Source organism: Lissotriton helveticus, chromosome 7 (assembly GCF_964261635.1).
Source record: "Lissotriton helveticus chromosome 7, aLisHel1.1, whole genome shotgun sequence".
NCBI classification, from domain to species: domain Eukaryota; kingdom Metazoa; phylum Chordata; class Amphibia; order Caudata; family Salamandridae; genus Lissotriton; species Lissotriton helveticus.
In genome coordinates this window covers 1,746,592,566-1,746,613,255 of record NC_136068.1, presented here as the reverse complement: position 1 = coordinate 1,746,613,255, position 20,690 = coordinate 1,746,592,566, and the positions used below count along the sequence as shown (strand labels likewise).

General features: G+C 43.6%; 1 protein-coding gene across 1 annotated transcript in view; it reads right to left on the bottom strand.

Moving 5' to 3' along the window:
• LOC144770732 (sialic acid-binding Ig-like lectin 13) overlaps positions 1 to 20,690 on the bottom strand; it is an 847,291-nt gene that overhangs the window by 744,646 nt on the left and 81,955 nt on the right. The window contains exon 2 of the mRNA XM_078655470.1: positions 14,725 to 14,918. Coding sequence (XP_078511596.1) covers positions 14,725 to 14,893 — 169 coding nt within the window. The 5' untranslated portion in view covers positions 14,894 to 14,918. The remainder of the gene's footprint in view (positions 1 to 14,724; positions 14,919 to 20,690) is intronic.

Genomic DNA, 20,690 nt, shown 5'->3' with positions numbered 1-20,690 from the left:
TATGCCAATTGGGTGAGCCAATATTACAATGTTTAGAGCAGAGATCACAAGCAATTTAGCACTGATTAGCAGTGTTAAAGTGCACAGTCCTAAAGCCAACAAAAACGAAGTCAAAAACAGAAGAAAAGGAAGGCAAATTGTTTTTGTTGACCCTTCACAGAGGGCCATTTTCCATCCTATTAGGTTCAGACAAAGGTTTCACTAATTTAAACTTGAGCTCAACCCCTGGTAGTGTTGGAACAAAGCTTAAGTTACAGAACCATTTAGCAGTATGCAAACAGTTAAAAGCCAAAAACACAATCCAACACACATACTACAGAAAATTAAGTAACATTTAAAACCAAAATTTAATATATATCTTTTAAAGATTTGTGGCAAAAAGCACAAAGAAAATGTAATGTGCCAATCACATATTGTTTGTGGTTAACTAGGACCTAGACATAAATTACGCTGTGACAGGGCATGGATTCATCCTAGCCAAGCGTTTTACATTATAACATTGTCTTGTTTATGAAGCTCAAAACTGTGCAGCAGGGTTAATCTTCAGCAGTATATGAAGAAGTCACAACAAAATCTGGCATCTTTGCTGAGGGGCCCGATGATACTCGAGAGGTCATGGAAGTCGAGGGTTAGGGTTTTATCGAGCAGGTACAATGGGCCCGATTCACAGAACTAACTTAAGACAAAATCATAAACTTACTACTTTTGGTATTCACAAAAGTTAGGATTTTGTCTTAAGTTTGTCTTAAGACAGACTTAAGTTAGGATTTTGTCTTAAGTCTGTCTTAAGACAGACTTAAGTTAGGATTTTGTCTTAAGTCTGTCTTAAGTTTGTCTTAAGACAAACTTAAGACAAAATCCTAACTTCTGTGAATACCAAAAGTAGTAAGTTTAGGATTTTTTCTTTAGTTAGTTCTGTGAATCGGCCCCATTACTTTCAAGGCTTCAAGGATCCCAAGGACAACACTTTCCAGTAGAGGGCACCAGCCTAAATCTAGGTCCGGTTGTTAATGTGACTAGTCACTGCAGGAAAAAGGCATATTTCATCTTGTTGTGTCTCTGTAGCGATGCAGGATCTAAGCCAACTGACAATTGCCATCAACTTTTTAGTCATGGGTACATATGGGAGCAAGTCCAACCTATCAGGTACACACACAGGTCACAGACAGCAGGTCTATCCCTCTTCTGATCTTACTCATGTCCAACATGTGTTATTTAGAGTTGTGGATGAGCTACTAGCTCTGTAGGTATCACTAGCTAGTTAGATAGGCAAATGTTCTCGGGAGCAATCCTACCCACTTTTACAGAATATCTGGTTTACCTTCCTACTAACTTTCTCACCGAGCACTATTCTAAGGGAAACCTAAGATGACACAGATCTTCTGCCCTGAAGGGAGCTTGTGAGCCAGCGAGGGTATGTTTACGGAACTGAACAGTACTTTCATCTTCAGAGACACCAAACTCGTTCTGGGACTGCCGCCCCCTCTCACTTTGCTGTTGTTCAACTGGATACCAATGGCCTAAAGAGCAAGGGCCTTCCCTTATTTTAAACTATGAGAGGGTTAGCCTCACCTCCGTTCCTTTCAAGGTAATAAAGTGCCTTGGACCACCTTACCTGCCCTTCCTACGTCAAAATGTGTCACATGTTTCATACCCAGCCCATCCAGTCATCAGGCCTAAGTCATTGTCCTGCTCTGAGAGCAGTGTTCACTTCACACCTCATAAAGTTCAAGCACTAACAGGGGCTTAGCTGCTAGTAGTCTAATACAAATTAGCCTCTAGGAACTTAGGGCAGTGAAATGAAATTTTTGTAAACGTTATTGTTCCTAAATATTTTTTTTAAATCTTACATCACCATTGAACTGGATTTTAACAAATATTAGCAGTAGTGGTTGAACCATTCCTCTATCTTGTCCCAAACCTGTGATAGCCAAGTTAATAGGTTAATTTTCACTTTAAATGTCAACATAGGACAGCCAGAGAGTTGCAAAATAAAAATAGCTTTTTGGGCCGTGTCTCTGTAGGGAGCTGCCAACATTACATTTCTACAAGTCCCACCAAACAGTAGGCATCTTACATTGTATGTTGTAAGGTCTACTTAGGGTGACATTGAAGTTTACAAAGAAGGTTTACACTGCACCAATCAGATTGATTTTATTGGCCTGAATCCATGTTTTCCTTGTCACACTAGGGTATGCCACAATAAATGCTACAGTCAACAATTGCCATTAAACTTTCCATGCCATGGCTGTAGTTTCCACGCCATATACTATGGCCACACTGGAGAGTTAGGTATACCAATCAGTTATTAGATACTTTTTACACATTTTAGGGGTCAGAGCGCACACACTGGGTACTGGACGGAAGTGCCTCATTGTAAAGAATCCAAACACCAGCAAAAATGTTTTGGAGAAAATGGGGGTAACTATGCAAAAAGGGGCATTTTCTCACACATAATTAGGAGGGAATGTTGAGTAACAACTTCTGCTGGTGGGTAAAGTAAATAAATAGGCATTACAGACTATGTCAGTCAACATTACAAGAAGGAGGTCTTTCCTTTTTGTAAAGGAGAATGAGATGAGCACTTCAAAAGACTTTCTACCAGGCCCTGGTTATACCTTGCTTTTTAGATTTTACCCTTTACTGCAGATATAATAGATCTGTTATGAAACTTTTTATTGTTATTGAAACAGCCTGTTGCTGATCTATATGTGGGTATGTAGATAATGGATTATCAAAGGCGGCAAAAGCAGTGGAGCTGGAGAATTAAACTGTGTTTCACCTTCAGCAAAATTACACCCATGCCAAGATACTTTACTGACTCTGAGCTCATTTGGCTTTTCCTGTGTTTCAAATCAGCAGCAGAGCCACAGATTTCTTGCTTGATTTGTTGTCTGATGCACTATTTATTATGGGTTTTGTATTGTTTCTATGTTTTCAGCCAGGTTAAGAGTTGCCTTTAGTGATGGACAGATTCATTGTTAGACACTAGCATTTGTAAAGGGGTGAGATGATCATGCCCCCCTCTAGTTTCTAAACGGCTGTAAATACCATTCAGATATGGTAGCTTCCTTCCTTCACAAGGACAACCACGTTACCATAATGTGGGGGGGGACCAGGGACAACTTACAAACCCCATTCCATCAAGATGGGCATCTGACAGGGGGGTGTCCTGGCCCCCACTCTGTTCTATTTATACTTAAACAATGGGTTCCACTTCTTGTCAGTATACCCTCATGAAACCCCATCTATCAATCAATCAATCAATAAATCAATATATTTATAGAGCGCGCTACTCACCCGTGAGGGTCTCAAGGCGCTGAAGGGAGGGGGGTGCTGTTACTGCTGAGAATAGCCAGGTCTTGAGGTGCTTCCTGAAGGTTAGGTGGTCCTGGGTCAGTCGTAGGTGTGCAGGGAGGGAGTTCCATGTCTTGGTGGCCAGGTAGGAGAACGATCTTCCTCCGGATGTGGTTCTGTGGATCCGTGGGATGATGGCGAGGGCGAGGCTGGCAGAGCGGAGCTGGTGGGTGGGAGTGTAGAACGAGAGGTGGTTATTGAGGTATTCGGGGCCCATGTTGTGGAGCGCTTTGTGTGCGTGGGTGAGGAGCCTAAACATGATCCTCTTGCTGATGGGGAGCCAGTGCAGGTTTCTCAGGTGGGGTGTTATGTGGGTGCGGCGAGGGATGTCGTGCGGAGGCATTCTGTAGACGTTTCTGAAGTTTGGCTGTGGTTCCTGCCTACAGGGCATTCCCGTAGTCCAGTCAGCTGGTGACGAGGGCCTGGGTGACTCTCTGGTTTCGGTGGGGATCCACCGGAGGATCTTTCGGAGCATGCGCAGGGTGTTGAAGCATGACAATGAGATGGCGTTGACTTGTTTGGTCATCGTGAGGGAGGAGTCCAGGTTGCAAGTGTGGTCCATGGGTGTCGGTACGGTGCCCAGCACCATGGGCCACCAGGAGTCATCCCAGGCGGATGGAGATTGTCCGAGGATGAGAACCTCCGTCTTGTCTGAGTGGAGTTTCAGACGGCTGAGCTTCATCCATTCCGTGACATCTTTCATTCCTTCCTGGAGGTTGGTTTTGGTGGTGGCTGGGTCTTTGGTGAGGGAGAGTATCAGCTGGATGTTGTAGGTGTAGGAGATGATGTTGAGGTTGTGATTGCGAGCGATGGCGGCGAGGGGGCTCATGTAGATATTGAAGAGGGTTGGGCTGAGCGAGGAGCCTTGGGGTATGCCGCAGATGATCTTGGTGGCCGTGGAGCGGAAGCGGACTCTCTGGGTTCTGTCGGAGAGGAAAAAGGTGATCCAGTCCAGTGCTTTTCCTTGGATCCCAGTGTTGTAGAGGTGGGTTATTAGGGTGCGGTGGCAGACGGTATCGAAGGCGGGAGAGAGGTCTAGGAGGATGAGACCAGTTGTATCCCCGTTGTCCATTAGGGTCCTGATGTCATCGGTGGCTGCGATGAGGGCGGTCTCGGTGCTGTGGTTGTCTCGGAATCCGGACTGGGATGGGTCGAGCGAGTTGTTTACTTTGAGGAATGCAGTCAGTTGTTTGTTGATGGTCTTCTCTATGACTTTAGCCGGGAAGGGAAGGAGAGAGATGGGGCGAAAGTTCTTGAGGTCTTCAGGGTCGGCTGAGGGTTTCTTCCGTAGGGCGTTGATCTCTGCGTGCTTCCAGCTTTCTGGGAAGGTGGCTGACGCAAAGGAGTTGTTTATGATGTTCCGGAGGTGGGGTGCAATGATGGCGTCAGCTTTGTTGAAGATGTGGTGAGGGCATGGGTCAGAGGGAGAGCCGGAGTTGATGGTGTTCATGACGTGGGTGGTGTCTTCAGTGCTGACGGGGGCCCAGGCACTGAGGGTGGTGGGTGTGATTGTTGGTTCGGTGGCTGGAGGCAGGATTTGGGTGCTGAAGCTGTCATTTATGTCTGCGATCTTGCAGTAGGAGAACGTGGCCAGGAAGTTGCAGAGGTCTTGCGACGGTGCGATGTCGTTGTTGCTGGCCCTGGGGTTGGGGAGTTCTTTTATGATGTTGAAGAGTTCCTTGTTGTTGTGGGTGTTGTTGTCCAGATGGTCTTTGAACGATGTCCTTTTAGTGGTGCGGATCAGCTGGTGGTGTTCGCGAGTGGCGTTCTTGAGGGCTGTCATGTTTTCTGTTGTCCGTTCATGGCACCAGGATTTTTCGAGTGTTCGGCAGGATTTCTTTGAGGCTTTGAGGGCGTCGGTGAACCACACGGTTTTCCTGATGCTGGTCTTGCCTGGGGGGTTCTTGAGAGGAGCGAGGTCGTCGGCGCAGTTGGTGATCCATTGTGCGAGGTTCTGGGCTGCGTTGTTGGTGTCAGGGGTGTCGACTGGTGGGTTCAGGCTCAGCGATGTGGTTAGCTGGTCTGTGGTGACTTTGCTCCAGCATCTGCGGGGATCTGTTGCATGTGGTGGTGGGATGTAGTCTTCTTGAAAGTGAAGTGGATGCAGCTGTGGTCTCTCCAGTGTAGTCCGGTGGTGTGGCTGAAGGAGACGTGGTTGCTTGCGGAGAAAATGGGGTCGAACGTGTGGCCGACGTGGTGAGTGGGGGTGTTCACCTGTTGCTTGAGTCCGAGGTTGGCTAGGTTGTCGAGCAGGGTGGTGGTGTTGCTGTCGTTGTTGTTCTCCAGGTGGAAGTTCAGGTCCCCTAGGAGGATGTATTCAGGTGATGCTAGGGCGTGCGGGCTGATGAAGTCGGCGAAGGTCTCGCAGAATTGTGTGTGCGGGCCCGGGGGTCTGTAGATGAGGTTTCCTCTGAGTGTGATCTTGGGGTTGGTGTGGATCTGGAAGTGTAGGTGTTCGGCGGCGGAGATTGCGTCTTCGGCGTTGGTTGTGACGCTGATGGTGTTCCTGTAGATGATGGCGATTCCTCCTCCGTTTTGGTTGACGCGGTCCTTCCGGGTGATTTTGTAGCCGTCCGAGATGGCTATGGCTATGTCGGGGGCCGAGGATGTGTTCATCCAGGTTTCCGTGAGGAAGGCGACGTCAGGTGCTGTGGTATCGAGGAGGTCCCAGAGTTCGATGGCGTGTTTGTGGACGGAGCAGGCGTTGAGGAGGATGCCCTTGAGGTTGTTGTTGTTGTTGTTGTTGCTTTGTTCGGTCGGCGGGGTGCAGGTTCGAAGGCATGTGAATTTGCAGGTTTGGCAGGGAAAGGGTCTGTGGGTTCGTTTCGGGGTGGCTCGGTAGCAGTCCGGAAATGATTGCATTGAGGGTGGCGGTGTCGTATCTCAGTCGTTTGACCTGGCTCCTGCAGGGGGCAGGGATTCTGGCGCTAGGCGCAGTCCAGGTGCGGACGGGCGCAGATGGGGGTGCCTTTGGCGCGGCCGCTGTGCGGCTTCCATATGAAGGGCTGTGGGAGGGAGGAGCAGCTGGGAGGCAGGAGTCAGGCGGCGAATGGGAACAGCTGGGGGCGGGGGCCACAGGGACGCAGCGGCGGGAAGGTGGCACAGAGGGAAACTGGGGAAAGCGGGGAGAGGACACAGAAGGCAATACGGGGGAAAGGGGGCACAGAAGGCAGAAAAGGGGGTACAAAGGGCACAGCAGAAGTGAAATGGGGATTATAAAATGCAAAAAACAAACTCCAAGGCGACAGTGAAAAACAAGGGGCAAGACCGGAGGAGACTCACGCAGCACCAGGCAGCGGCAGGGGCATGGCGACAGTGCGGGCAGCGTCACAGGAGGACCGTGTGGCAGCTGGGGGGCGACCTACCTGAGGACAGCTTCAAAGGTCGCTCCCTTCACCACTGCGCGGCCTCCATAAGAGGGGCTGTGGGAGGGAGGAGCAGCTGGGAGGCGGGAATGAGGCGGAGAATGTGAACATCGGGGGCGGGGCCACAGGCACGCAGCAGCGGGAAGGTGGCACAGAGGGAAACCGGGAAAAGCGGGGAGAGGACACAGAAGGCAATACGGGGAAAATGGGGCAGATAAGGCAGAAAAGGGGGTACAAAGGGCACAGCAGAAGTGAAATGGGGATTACAAAATGCAAAAAACAAACTCAACAAGGGGCAAGACCGGAGGAGACTCACGCAGCACCAGGCAGCGGCAGGGGCAAGGCGACAGCGGGGGCAGCGTCACAGGAGGACTGTGTGGCGGCTGGGGGGCGACCTACCCGAGGACAGGGTCAAAGGTCGCTCTATTGCTTGCCCGAGATCTCCCACCTTACTCTTCGCGTACGACATGCTATTCATATTGCAGACTCCAAGTGAACATCCGCGCTTGTGAAATCGATTAAAAAATGTTTGCACTTTGGGACGATTGGTGGTTAACTTATCTAAAACAAAGCACATGTCCCTTAATCAGCATATGTCTTTTAGAAGGAACATTTTCCTGGGGAGCTGTGATGTTGAGAGGAGACAAATTGGATTATTTAGGAATAAGGTCGTCCCCTAAATTCTCTTGGAATCTTCACATAGATGAGGCTTCACTTAAAAATAGACAAATTGTGGGTGCCATCCTAAAATAACATAGTGCATCATTTACTAAGTCAATACTTCCACCTCTACAACTCTATGATGCAAAGACAATGGGAACAGCCCTTTATGAAACTGAGCTCTGGGGTTCTCAAAATATTGCTGTTCAAAGAAAAACTGAAAGAAGTTCCAGGTAAAGCTTGCTATGCTTCCAGCCACTACCCAGGTATATCCCCCGAACCTTGACATGGGGAGGAGGACAATTTTGGACAAGGCAAGGATCAGATGATTCTTGTTTTCGAGAAGGATGTGAGTTACAAAGGAACTTTCACCCTATGCTGAGGCTCTCAAAGAGCTTACAGAACTGGACAGATTTCACAAAATCAAGTGGCTCAACAATATTAAAAAAAAACTGCTAAGTCTGCTGGGGGTTTCCTGACTTGTGGGACTTTTATCTGGCTCCCGCCTCAGCCCCAAAGTAAAAATTCAAGATCTATATTGGTCTTGGGTTGCCAGAATGACGCTACCAGCTCAGTTAGGCGTAAACTCACTGACGAATTTACTATGTTTACAGTGCCCGTCAACCTCACTTGGATTTCATAACTGACCCCACTAACTAGACGCTTTATATTCAGTTTAGGTCTGGTACTCTGCCTCTCAATATTCACCATCAAATGGTGATCTCCCTCCGTATCTCTTTCAACGTGCCCTGTTTGCAATGTTTCAAACGAATCCACAGCACATGTGCTGTTTGCTGGCCCAGCCTATTGTCGGCTGGATTGTCCTGGATAAGACCCGTTGTTCACAGATGAACACCACGAGTCATGCCGAAGTCTTAAGAAACCTAAGGTCGGATCTTAGTCCATTGTTTGCCTGCACAGTAGCTACATTTATGGGAAGGGCATGGTTCTTAAGGTGCGACGATTTTGCATCAAACTCTTTTCACCCATAATCCAAGTGCCTGCCGATAGCCCTTAAGAAAGGGACTGTTACTGTCTATTTTGTTGCTGCATCAACCCACATTAGATGAGTCACTACTCTCAGTTAATATAGTGGACCCTCCTGAGGTTTTTATAGAATGAGTGTCCGTAATCCCGCGTCCGGTCAGTTCTCTATCTGCTCTTCCCGCTTGGTTTTTGGCCTCAAACGAATATGCCAGCTACCATTTAATAAATGGCTGCTTTGCACCATCCTCTAAGATCTGCCCATCTCGAGCCTGTGCCACCCAACTAATTAATGTGTTTGCTGACAGGTATTATGCTTTGCTGCTCCCCATCATCATAGGCTCAGCTGACTTGCTCTTGGTCATGCCACCGCTGCACTTTGAACTTGCTGTATTGCATTGACCTTTTAGGTCTGTCCATCCAAGCCTGATCAATACATTCAAAGGTAAGTGCACAGTGCATTTTAATTTAAACCACATTTTAGATCAGTTCTGCGGATTAGTGTTCTTTTATTGATTGAATTTTGATGACTGTTGCCTTAAGACTATACAACTATCCTTTATCCTGTATGTGATGCTTTGTGATAAATGTATATAATTGCACATTGTACTATGAGTCTGGGGGTTGCAAAACTATGGCTGCAGTTTTTTTAATCATGGCTTTCCACCCTCATAAAGTGCCTTAAAGTGACAACTTCCACTATGTATCTAAATTGGCCTCTCAAATCATGTCATATTCTGGAATCCCTTCTTCCATTTATTCTACTTAATGCTGGATCACTCGGAAGGCTTGTGAAGAAAAGAGACTGTGCCCCATTCTGCATATTTTATTTCAGTGTGATAGAGGACACCTAAAACAACAATGACTGGTGGAAATGAGATGTCAATGATGGTATTAAGATATAATATCGAAGTAAAAATATAGAACTGACATAATATCGAATTAAAAATATAGAATGGACAAAATATCGAATGGACACAATGTAGTGGTTAAATATATCGAATTGAAGGTAAGTAATATCGATTGTCAAAATATCGAAGTCAAAATATCGAAGTATATAAATATAGGCATTAAAATATATTGAATTTTTAATAATATAGAATTTTTTTAAGTGTTTTGTATGTTAGTGTATGTGTGAAAAGTGTATTTTATTTTTTGTAATGTATGTTGAATTTTTTTAGGTAATTCATTTTATGTTGTTTTATTTTTGCGTAATTTAATTCTGTAGCGGGTTGTGGGTTTATAGGGGAATAGGGTGGGAAGTAATTTAATTATAATAAATTAAATATAAATTTTTAGCAATTATTAATTATTTTTCATTAAGTTTTGCTTTTTAGTTCTGTAGCGGGTTGTGGGTTTATAGGGGAATAGGGTGGGAAGTAATTTAGTTGTAATTAATTAAATATTTGAATTTATTTATTGGTATTTATTTTGAATTATTTATAAATAATTTTTAACTGGTAATTAATTTGTATTAATTGGTAATTAATTTGTATTAATTGATTAATTGATAATTATGTTAATGTTATTAATTTATTTTCCGTAGCGGGTTGTGGGTTTATATGGGAATGGGGTGGGAAGTAATTTAATTGTAATTAAGTAAATATTTTTTAATTATTTATTGCTATTGATTTTTAATTTATTGTTAATACATTTTTAATTGGTAATTAATTTGTATTAATTGGTAATTCATTTTTGATTAAATGATTATGTTAATTTTATTAATTTATTTTCCGTAGCAGTTTGTGGGTTTATAGGGGAATAGGCTGGGAAGTAATGTAATTGTAATTAATTACATATTAAAATACTTTTTGTGTATTGATAATTAATTTACTGTTAATTAATTATTAATTGGTATTCATTTTTATTAATAAATCGTTTTTGTTATTGAACATTAATTAGTTGCTAATTAATTATGAATAGGTAATTGATTTTTAATAACTAATATTTATTTGTATTTCTAAATAGCTAATTATTACATAATATTAAATTCGTAAATAATTTTAATTAATGTTTTATTGGTATTGATATTTAATTTATTTTTAATAATATAATAAATCATTACTTTCCCTACTGTTAAACTCACTGGAGTGGGAATAGTAATTTTTACTCCTACGCTATCCAACACTTTCCCTACTGTTGCACTCTCTGGAGTGGGAATGGTAATTTTTACCCTCCCGCTATCCAACGCTTTCCCTACTGTTGCACTCACTGGAGTGGGAATAGTAATTTTTACCCCTATGCTATCCAACGCTTTCCCTACTGTTGCACTCACTGGAGTGGGAATAGTAATTTTTACCCCTACTCTATCCAACACTTTCCCTACTGTTGCACTCACTGGAGTGGGAATAGTAATTTTTACCCCTAGGCTATCCAATGCTTTCCCTACTGTTTCACTCACTGGAGTGTGAATAGTAATTTTTACCCCTACGCTATCCAACGCTTTCCCTACTGTTGCACTCTCTGGAGTGGGAATAGTAATTTTTACCCTCCCGCTATCCAATGCTTTCCCTACTGTTGCACTCACTGGAGTGGGAATAGTAATTTTTACCCCTACGCTATCCAATGCTTTCCCTACTGTTGCACTCACTGGAGTGGGAATAATAATGTTTATCCCTACGCTATCCAACGCTTTCCCTACTGTTGCACTCTCTGGAGTGGGAATAGTCATTTTTACCCTCCCGCTATCCAACGCTTTCCCTACTGTTGCACTCACTGGAGTGGGAATAGTCATTTTTACCCTCCCACTATCCAACGCTTTCCCTACTGTTGCACTCACTGGAGCGGGAATACTAATTTTGACCCCTACGCTATCCAACGCTTTCTCTACTGTTGCACTCACTGGAGTGGTAATAGTAAAGTTTACCCTCCCGCTATCCTACGGTAAAAATATTGTATATTTTTTATTAATATTACGTTCATGTATATATTTATATATATATATATATATATATATATATATATATATATATATATATATATATATATATATATATATATATATATATTTATGTATTAAAAAATCTAATTGTATGTTTATTTTTTTTAAATTACATTAATTATTTATTAATTTTATGGTTAATTAAGTTTTTTAAGTATGTTTAAGTTAATTATATTTATTATTTCATTAATTTTCAATTACTTTTAAGACATAAATAAAATTCGATATTTTGACTAACTATATTTTTTACAACAATATTTTTGATTCGATATTTTTGTACTTACCTGTTTGGAGATAGGAATTCGATATTTTTGGATTCTGTATTTATTCCTCGATATTTTGGTAGTTCTATATTTGTGTAATCGATATTATGACAGTGATCCGTCCATGATCTTACTTATAAACAAAGCAAAAGAGTTATGCCACATGCTGTAAATCTCAGATTACAGGTCTCAGAGTAGGGGTCTCCATTTAAATGTTTCCATGAGTCAGGTATGCCCATCACTGTAATGAAGTAAGGACTAAGCACTGCAGAAGGAAGATATGCGAATCACCATCTTCTATAGCAAGCACAGCCACAGTGTCACAGTTGACTTTGGTCACCACATGGAAAGTGTTTCAATGGCCATTCTCTTTCATCTGCGCTTTAGATTAGCACATTTCCAAATGGAGCAAGAGTGACAGACAAGTGATCCCACAATTGCTAGCAACTTGCAACTCTTTAAGACAAATGGATAAGCAACTTTTCCTCTCACCAGAATGTGATAACTGCTAGTGCATCACCATTTACCATCATTGTTATAGACAGCAACTTCATTCATCTTCAATCATCCCCAATCCATTCTCTGTCTTGTAATTACCTGGTTGCAGCAGAGACATTAGCAACTCTGACAATTGTCTGCTCTCTATTACAGAAGTTATGAGTTCCTGCTTCCACCTGACTCATGTTCCATCTTTCAGCTAGCAGTTGTGCCACACCTTCTTGCTGACAGCCATATTTGGCACTGTCCTATATAACTCCTAACATGGCCACTGTCTATAGGCATTTGTTGCGTCATATTGTGCTGCTTTTGGTCATCTCGTAACAAGCTACAATGTTCCCTGCCTCTAAGGTGATGACACTGCTTCTACCGAACTCACTCTGTGATTCCGCAATGCCTCACTAGTCAATGCAGAAGAGAGTCTGCTACACCAATTACACCACCTTCTTAGCTTCCTTTGCCAACTCTCACATGAACCAGTACATTGGCTCAACCATTCTGATGATGCTTATGTTGAGTGGTTCACCAATACGTTCAATCCAACATCCCTCACTGCTCCTCATTCCTTCACGCCTCTGCTTTTTTAACATTAAGTAGTAGGTGACCCCAAATTCTGAGTAGAATAGATGAGCTGAGGTGTCACTGTCTCATCTTCATTGCCACTGTGTGAAACAAGGCAGAATTGGCAGCAACAGAGGAATAGTTACGCTTTTTTCAAGATAGCTCTGCCAGCATCTTATTCCAGCGATAGCTGCCAGTCTCAGAACCATCATCTATGGCACTCCTCCAAGAAATACAATATGCTGTGAGGTTATAGTAAGATGCTACAATCCTATGGTACACCTATAAGTATTCTAGAATAGAAGACACCCTAAGTCCACAGTTAAGATGCTTCCATCTCCAGTCCTGATCCAACTGATGAGTGAAGTATCTCTTACCTACAAAGCTCATCATTGCCAACGTTGAAGTATATACTCCCTACATTTCCAAATGCAATAATTCAAAAATGAAAAAGGGTGTTCTTTAGAGTTTGGCAGAGAAGGTGAATGGTGGCCCTGATTCTCCTCGACCTCTCAGTAGCATTCAACATTGTATCCCACCAAAAACTTATGAAGAGGCTTCATCACATCAGAATCCAAGGAAATGCCTTTAAGTGGATCACCTCCTTCCTCAGAGGAAGAAGCCAGCGTATCTGCCTACCACCTTTCTCCTCAGAAACCTAGGGCATCACCTGAGACATCCATCAAGGTTCGTCCCTGGGCCCCACACTGTTCAAATTCTACATGACTCCCATGGCCAACATCATCAGATCCCATGGAATGAACATCATATCCCACACAGACTCCACCAAACTGATCATTTCTCTATCAGAAGATCTCTCCACCACGAGGCCAACTTCTGCAGATGTATGACAGCCATTGTGGACTGCATGAAAAAGAACTGTCTAAACTCAAAACAGACAAAACTGAAGAGCTGATCTCTGAGAACAACACCCCCCAGTGAAATGTCTCCTAGTGGCCTTCAGAACTTGAACCAGCACACCCTCCCCCCCCACCCTCCGACAGACCAAGCAAACAGCTTTGGCATCATCCAGTACATCAAGATCACCATGAAAAAATGGATAAATGAAATTTCTTCTGCCTGCTTCCGAACTCTTTGCATGCTCTGTAAAATTTTAGAATGGCTCCCCATCAACACCAGACGAACTATCACTTAAGCCCTAGTCCCCAGACAGTTGGACTATGGCAATGCACACTCTGTAGGATTCACCAGGCACTTCCTGAAGAGACTGCAGACCATACAGAACTCATCAGCCAGACCATTCCATGACCTCGCCATGTGGACCCATATCACCCCCACCTCAAGATGTTCCCTTGGCTCTCCATTCAGAAGAGATTCCAATGCAAGATGCTGATCCACACCCACAAAGCCCTTCACAATCAAGGACCAGCATACCTAAACTACAGCCCAAATTTCCACCAAACCTCGAGACTCCTGAGCTTCTCCTTCCTCTTCCTCGTGTGCACCCCCTCGAAACCGCCAGAACAACAGTGGAGGACGCTCTTTCACATACGTTCCATTGAAATCCTAGAATGAACTCACCTTCACCTACACACCTCAACCTCTCTTTTGGGATTCAGGGAGGGACACAACACTTGGATGTTTGATTTCACCTCTTAGAAGCACTGCTCTCTGCACCTGGACACTCTTGCTAGTGATTAGCTGCACTCTGTAAATCAGTTTTTTGATTTTGATTTAATTTGTAGATCTTCAAATGTCCCTTTGTACAGCTGGGTGCCTCAGTGATACCTTAGCAAGGTAGCCTCTCCTGAGGGTCTTGTAAAGAATTTGTGTCATGTGCAGTAGTTCACTAGCCTCACACCTACCCTGGGTTATGGTTAGTGTGTTTCTGTATAGCAAGTTCTCCATTAAACCACCTTTTGGTTGCTGTGGTGTCTTGATGGGGCTTTTATTTGGCAGGTAATATTATGACACAGTAGGTGGATAAATTGTGTTAAAAGTCGCACACAGACAATGCAATTATATCACAACATCCTTTTCAAATCAAATTTCTATGTGTTAATGATTACTAAGTACCAAACAGCATGAACTGGGTGTAATAAAAGCCTATTTTAGATTGGCACGTCACACTTACCATTCCAAAGAAAGGACATCACAAGAAGTCTAGCACAGGCCATAGTTGGACGTGCACAGATAAATGAGATATTTCCAAAGGTAATCATTCCAAGAGGCTTCTTGTGTTCCTGCAAGGCCAAACACAGCTGTGAGGGGGGAAGTGGCATGACATGTTTCTGATGTGGCATATCCAATGTATTTCAAAAGGTCAATCTGAGGAGGGAGATAATAGAAAACTTTTCTTTAGTGATATATTATCTCAATATACAGTAATGCACATTATAAAATATCCCACAAATGTCAATAGATTAGATGAGTTCTATTTATACACCTGGCAGATATCATACTCTCTAATATCCACTGGGCGTCCAGCTCCTTTATGCACTTCAGCCATCAGGAGAAATGTACTCATCAGTTGATTACATTTGGAGCATTTTGACAAAGTGTAATGCATATTTTCTGTTTTGCACAAATACATTCTTGAATCTTAAATTCTGCATTAGAAGGGCCATCCTAAAAAAAATGGTGGTAATTCTGTCTGCAAGTCAGGTTTTCTGAATGACGTTTATGAACTAATCAATTGCTTAAAATTAAAAGCTTCAAAACAATTCCAAAAATAATCGATATTACACAAAAACTCTTGCTCACAGTGCTTCATTCGTAGTTGGAGAGGCAGGTAATGCCAGCATTTAGAGGTTCTCACCTCAAATGTTCTGCCCCCAATTCTCGCTTTAGCAAAACAGGGATGAATAGGTAGCATTTAAAATTGGACCTCAGCGATCCACCCTGCTGGTTGGGGTGAAGTTTCATCCTCAGATACTTAGGGCCTCTTCCCTGGTAGCCCCGGAAGGCAAATGTGAGGGCTTTTAAATTCAACTCTCCACAGTGAGCCAAAGGAGTTGCCTGAGGTGGGGGGAAATATGACTGCGGAGAGGGACCTGAAGACCAGCCTAGTTACCCCATAATTCAACCTCATACATTTTAGCATAACTTGCTTACACTTTGTAGATCTCCGCTATAGGCCCAGCCGGCTTGTGGGAGGATTTTCTATATATTTTTGCAATACCCCTACAGTCTGTGCTAGCTTAAAACTTGCTTTAGCTAGTTGTGGGCCCCACTCAAACGTTTCAGACAGCGTGACACCTAGATAGTCTAACTGACACCCTCTTGAGCTGTAGTGTAGTTCCTATATTCCCAATAGGCTCTGCGCATTGGAATAATATATCCTGCAACGTAGACGTAGGACTTAAGTCGACTAGGTCTCTGCCGAATATATTAGACTTAATTGTGAGTGCCAGCTAGCTCAGAGGTCACTAGAAACTTTCTCGAAAGTACAAGAAGGGATTAGTATAACATGACAACTTTGTTTCCCCAGAATGAAACGTATCTCTAGAGTCGCGGAAACAATAGATGGCTATTTCACTCAGTCAGATGTGCATGCGTCGTTTCACCAGAGTTGCTCAGAAATAGAGAGACGGGGGTTTTCAATAAAAGTATTTATTGAACCGTCTTATTTCTTAAGCATAAGAAATTGCACTGCTACAATTGTAATGTTGTTTAAGAAGTACAATGCATATAATACGAATAGTATTATAAAATAGTACTGTAAAAGCATGATATGGTTTCTAAGCCATAAACATAGAATACATAAAATGCATAAAATACATACAGTGATAAAATAGTGGCTAAAAGTACTCAACTGGTGCTTCTAAAATACGCCTACCCCGGTGTACCTAACCTAAGTCTAGTAGAAGGGAGGAGTAAGTGTGGTGTAGCTTAAGTCTAGTAATTTTCTGCTAAGAATCTGTTCCAAGAATTCTCTAAGGGTCTAATCAGCTCGGTACCTTGGTTTTAGAATGATAGAGGTCTTGTATCTCTCTCTCAGGACTCAATCTCCCAGCAACCCACAAGGGCAGCCTGGAAACACCGGAGCTTGATTTGTCGGCAAGAGAAAAGACAGCCTCTGCTCAGTGCATCAGTTGGAGGGTTGGCTTCCTTCGGCACTTGCAACAGCAAGGCGTCGGGCAAGTAGTTAGTCGATCTGCTCCAAACCACCATGTGTTTGACTGGGCAAATGTAGGCATATTTATACTTTGAAGGTGCCACGTTTGACGTATGATTGGATATAATATCGTCACTAGTGCCTCAGTTCCTTGAAAACTCCAGTAGATCCTGGATAAATTAATATTCAAGCAGGGAGAAGTCCCTGACTGCTGAAGGCGGGTTTTTCCAAGGAATCGTTGTGGATTCTCGGAGTTTAGTCGAAGTAGCCATGCCGTATTTGAGCTGTATAGGCTAAGACTAAATAAGGTAATGATTCCTATGCCTATATATGGATTGGGTGAATTATACCAATATATGGGCATGAATCGGAAAAATTACACTAGGGTTGTAGATTCCTACATAACAGAGCAAGGTAACATTTAGGGAAGGATTCAGGCAGGATGTGTTAGCTGGGTTGAAGACCATAAATTTGATCTTCAATGTGTTGAACTCCACTCCCTTGTTTTTTCACAATGTAGCGAAGCTAGCAAGAACCCTCTGGATGCCCATTGGTGACTTTGATATATCAGTGTGTCTTCCACAAACATCATTGCAGGCACCTTACTACATTCCAGGTTTGGGGCATAATTATCCTATACCTCATTTAGTTGGTCAACCAGAGCGTTAATGAAAAGGTAAAACAGGGTAGGGGCCAGCACTATCCCCTGCCATACTCCCCTATTGACTGGGAAGCAAGAGGTTAATTCCCCAAATGTCATGTTCCTTACTTGGGCAAAGTTGACCATGTGCAGTCTCATGAACAAGGTCAAGAGGTAGGGGGGATTCCCAGGTGTTTAAGTACCTTCCACAGTTTATCTCTGGGGACCAGAACGAAGGCCATCTTCAAATCTACAAATATTAACCCGAGGCTGTCACCCTTTATTGACACAGTTTTCTAGTATAGTGGTTGGGGTCTAAAGATTTGATCGATGGTAGAGATGTTTTTCTTGAAAACGGCTTGGTATGGACTCAGAATTTCATGCTCCTCCATCCACACATGAAGGAAATGGAGGAGGATCCTTGCAAACAGATTCTGGGTGATAAAACTGATTTGCCTATAGTTGGTAGGCAGAAAAGGTGAGCCCTTTTTAAAAACTGGAAAGATTTCTCACCCAACCAAAGTTTCCAGGATTGACATACCTCTCAAAATAGCATTAGATATTGTCCATAGGAATGGTCCCCATATTTTTGGTTCTGCCCGGAATAGGTCTCCTGGTAACATGTCCAGTCCCAGAGCTTAGCCGAGAGGGAGATCTCTTATAGCATTTAAAACTTCTGTCAGAGTAATCCCATGGGCCTCTTCATAGACAGTCCCTGAGGGTACTAAGGATGTTTGATCCTTTGGGTCTGGAACTTTCCCAGTGGTGTATAGAGCATTGAAATGGATCTTCCATACAACCACTGCAATGTTTTTTTTCTAAGGCTGGCTTCCCTTCACTACTATCTGTACACACTATTAACCAGAACTACTTCATGTCCCTTTTGGATAGGGCGATTTTGAGGGCGTCCCATTTTACTAGCTCCCAGCTCCTCTTTGCTTGTTGTATTTTTTTCTCTGTAGAGCAACCTCATTTGTTTAATTAGATGTCTGTCCTTGAGTTTGATGGTGTCTAGCAGTGCTCTCTTGGCCTTATGACAGGTGTCGTTAAACCAGGATTTTTTAGCCCCCTTTTTTGCCTTAGAAAATACCCTAAGATATAATACGTTTGTCAGACTCATTCTCAATTCTGTATGTAATGCTGTTATTCTATCGATGTTTGAGAGAGAGAGTCTATTGTCGGGTCAGCCTCCCCCAATTCTGATAAGGGAAAAATAGTTGGAGAATATAGTGTGGCGAGCTTGTTGGATGGTCGCTCGATTGTCCCCAATCTTCTTCTTCTTCTTCTTCAATTATTAGAGAGTGTTAAACTGCTAGCTCCGGGGGTGCCGCTAGACGTGGGATTTTGAAGATCTGGCAACTCCAACTCCATGGTCAAGGCGCTGTGGTCGCTCTCCATTAACGGCAGGATGGCGAAATCAACAACACTTTGGCATAATCTGGTGTCCACTAGAATGTTGTTCAACAGGAAAGATTGGCTGGTTGTATTAAAAGTTAACTTCCCTGGTCTGTCTGATTTAATGCAGCCATTACACATCTCAGGGAGTGGATCAGAGTTACTGTATTATTCTGGAGTGTCAACGGGGTCCAGGCCTTAATCGGTTGGATTTGAGAGTCAGGAATTAACTATTGCTGATCCTCCTCGCTGAAAAATGTGTCAGTAGGAACAGCAAGAGGCTTAAATTGGCAATTAAAATTACCCCCGATAACCAGCCTTATATTCGTGGGGACTGTATCAATAAAGGTATTCAGTTGGTTGGTGGTCGGAGATTCATGGCTGAGTCTAAAGGGACGGGAATAGAGGTTAATAAAGGCTTTTTTCAAACTGGAAGAGAAGGTGAGTACAGTGCACTGAATGTCGTTAGGCAGGGGATGCAGCTGCTCCACTGTACGGATGTATGACATTACAACGCATGCTTTTACCACGCATGCTTTTACATCGCAAGTTTTACAACGCATGCCTTTACAACACATAGCGCTTTGGGGTGCTGGATAGTGAATAGTTTAATTTACTATTCCAACTCCAGTCCCCGTGGATAGTAGGGAAGGTGTTGGATAGTAAATTAAATATATTCCCTATCCTAGAGCGCCCCCCAGTGCAATGCGTTGTAATGGTTTGCGTTGTAAAAGTTGCGATGTAAAAGCATTGCGTGGTAAAAGTTGCGTTGTAAGTGATGTTTCCCCCACTGTACAGCCCAGGTGTGTAGTGACCCAAGTACATTAGCCCCCTCAGGGTCTGACTCTTCCCTCTGGAAATTGCAGGTACATTGAAATATGCATACCCCATTCTTACGATGTCATCCCTTGCCCACGTTTCCTGGAAATGCACAAGTCATATTTCTCCACAAAAGGCCCCCATTCTGGGCAGTGCAGTTTACTTTTTAGGCCAGCAATGTTCCAGGATAAAACCCTCAGCTTGTTGTTTGGGTTACAGTTGTCAAAAGGGGCATCGTGCTTGTAGGAGTTAGGGAATTGGGTATCCTCCAGCTGGACCAAGGGAAGTACTTCTGCTGCTTCCGAAGGGATACCTCCCCTAGATGTACTAATTATTGAGGGGGTGGGAGATGCAGCAACTGTAATTCCAAGTGTCCCTGCCCATGTACTATTTACACCATTGGCCACTGGTAGAATTTCGGTTTGCAGATCCAGTAAGTCTACCCCAATCCCGGAGCATGTGATTTGACTCAGCTGGCTGCTGTTGTATTCCCCTAAGTCCCTTCCAGACCCCCAGCACCTAGATCCAGGGACCAGGCCGTCTGTCATCGCATGTCAATCCACCTCCTCTAGGGCCCCAAATCTATTTGTTACTGGTATGTTAAATAGTAAGGGTCTAGGGGGTGGACCCGCCATTTGGCGTTCTAATGACCATCTATCTGAGACACTGGTATATGGGCCCTAGGTTGGCTATGACAATGGGAGTCGAAAAAGTCCAATGTGTAAGCCTTAACCCTTGTGGGTGGTTCCTGGGGGCAGGAATTCGGGCCTGCTAGGGTGTGGACATTCAGAGGATTACTAAAAGTAATAACTACGCAGTCCCCTTGCGTTGTCTTTTTTCTTGTACCCACCCAGCCAACTCTTCGAACCATTAGGATCTCCCTGCCCAATCATAAGGAAACTGCCTGTACCTAGCCAGCCAGAAATGGAATTTGTTCCAGAGGTCCAACTGTGTTACCTTCTGGCTGTTGTTAATCTATGGTACTCCTGTCAGTATAATGACATATGAAAATGAGGCTGGGTGTAGATTTATAGTCGGGAGAGTCACTGCTTCATGCCTTCTCTCTGTGCCCTCCTTAAGATCCACCCCTTCTCTGCTTTCCCTGGGCCCTATGCTAGTGGAATTATTT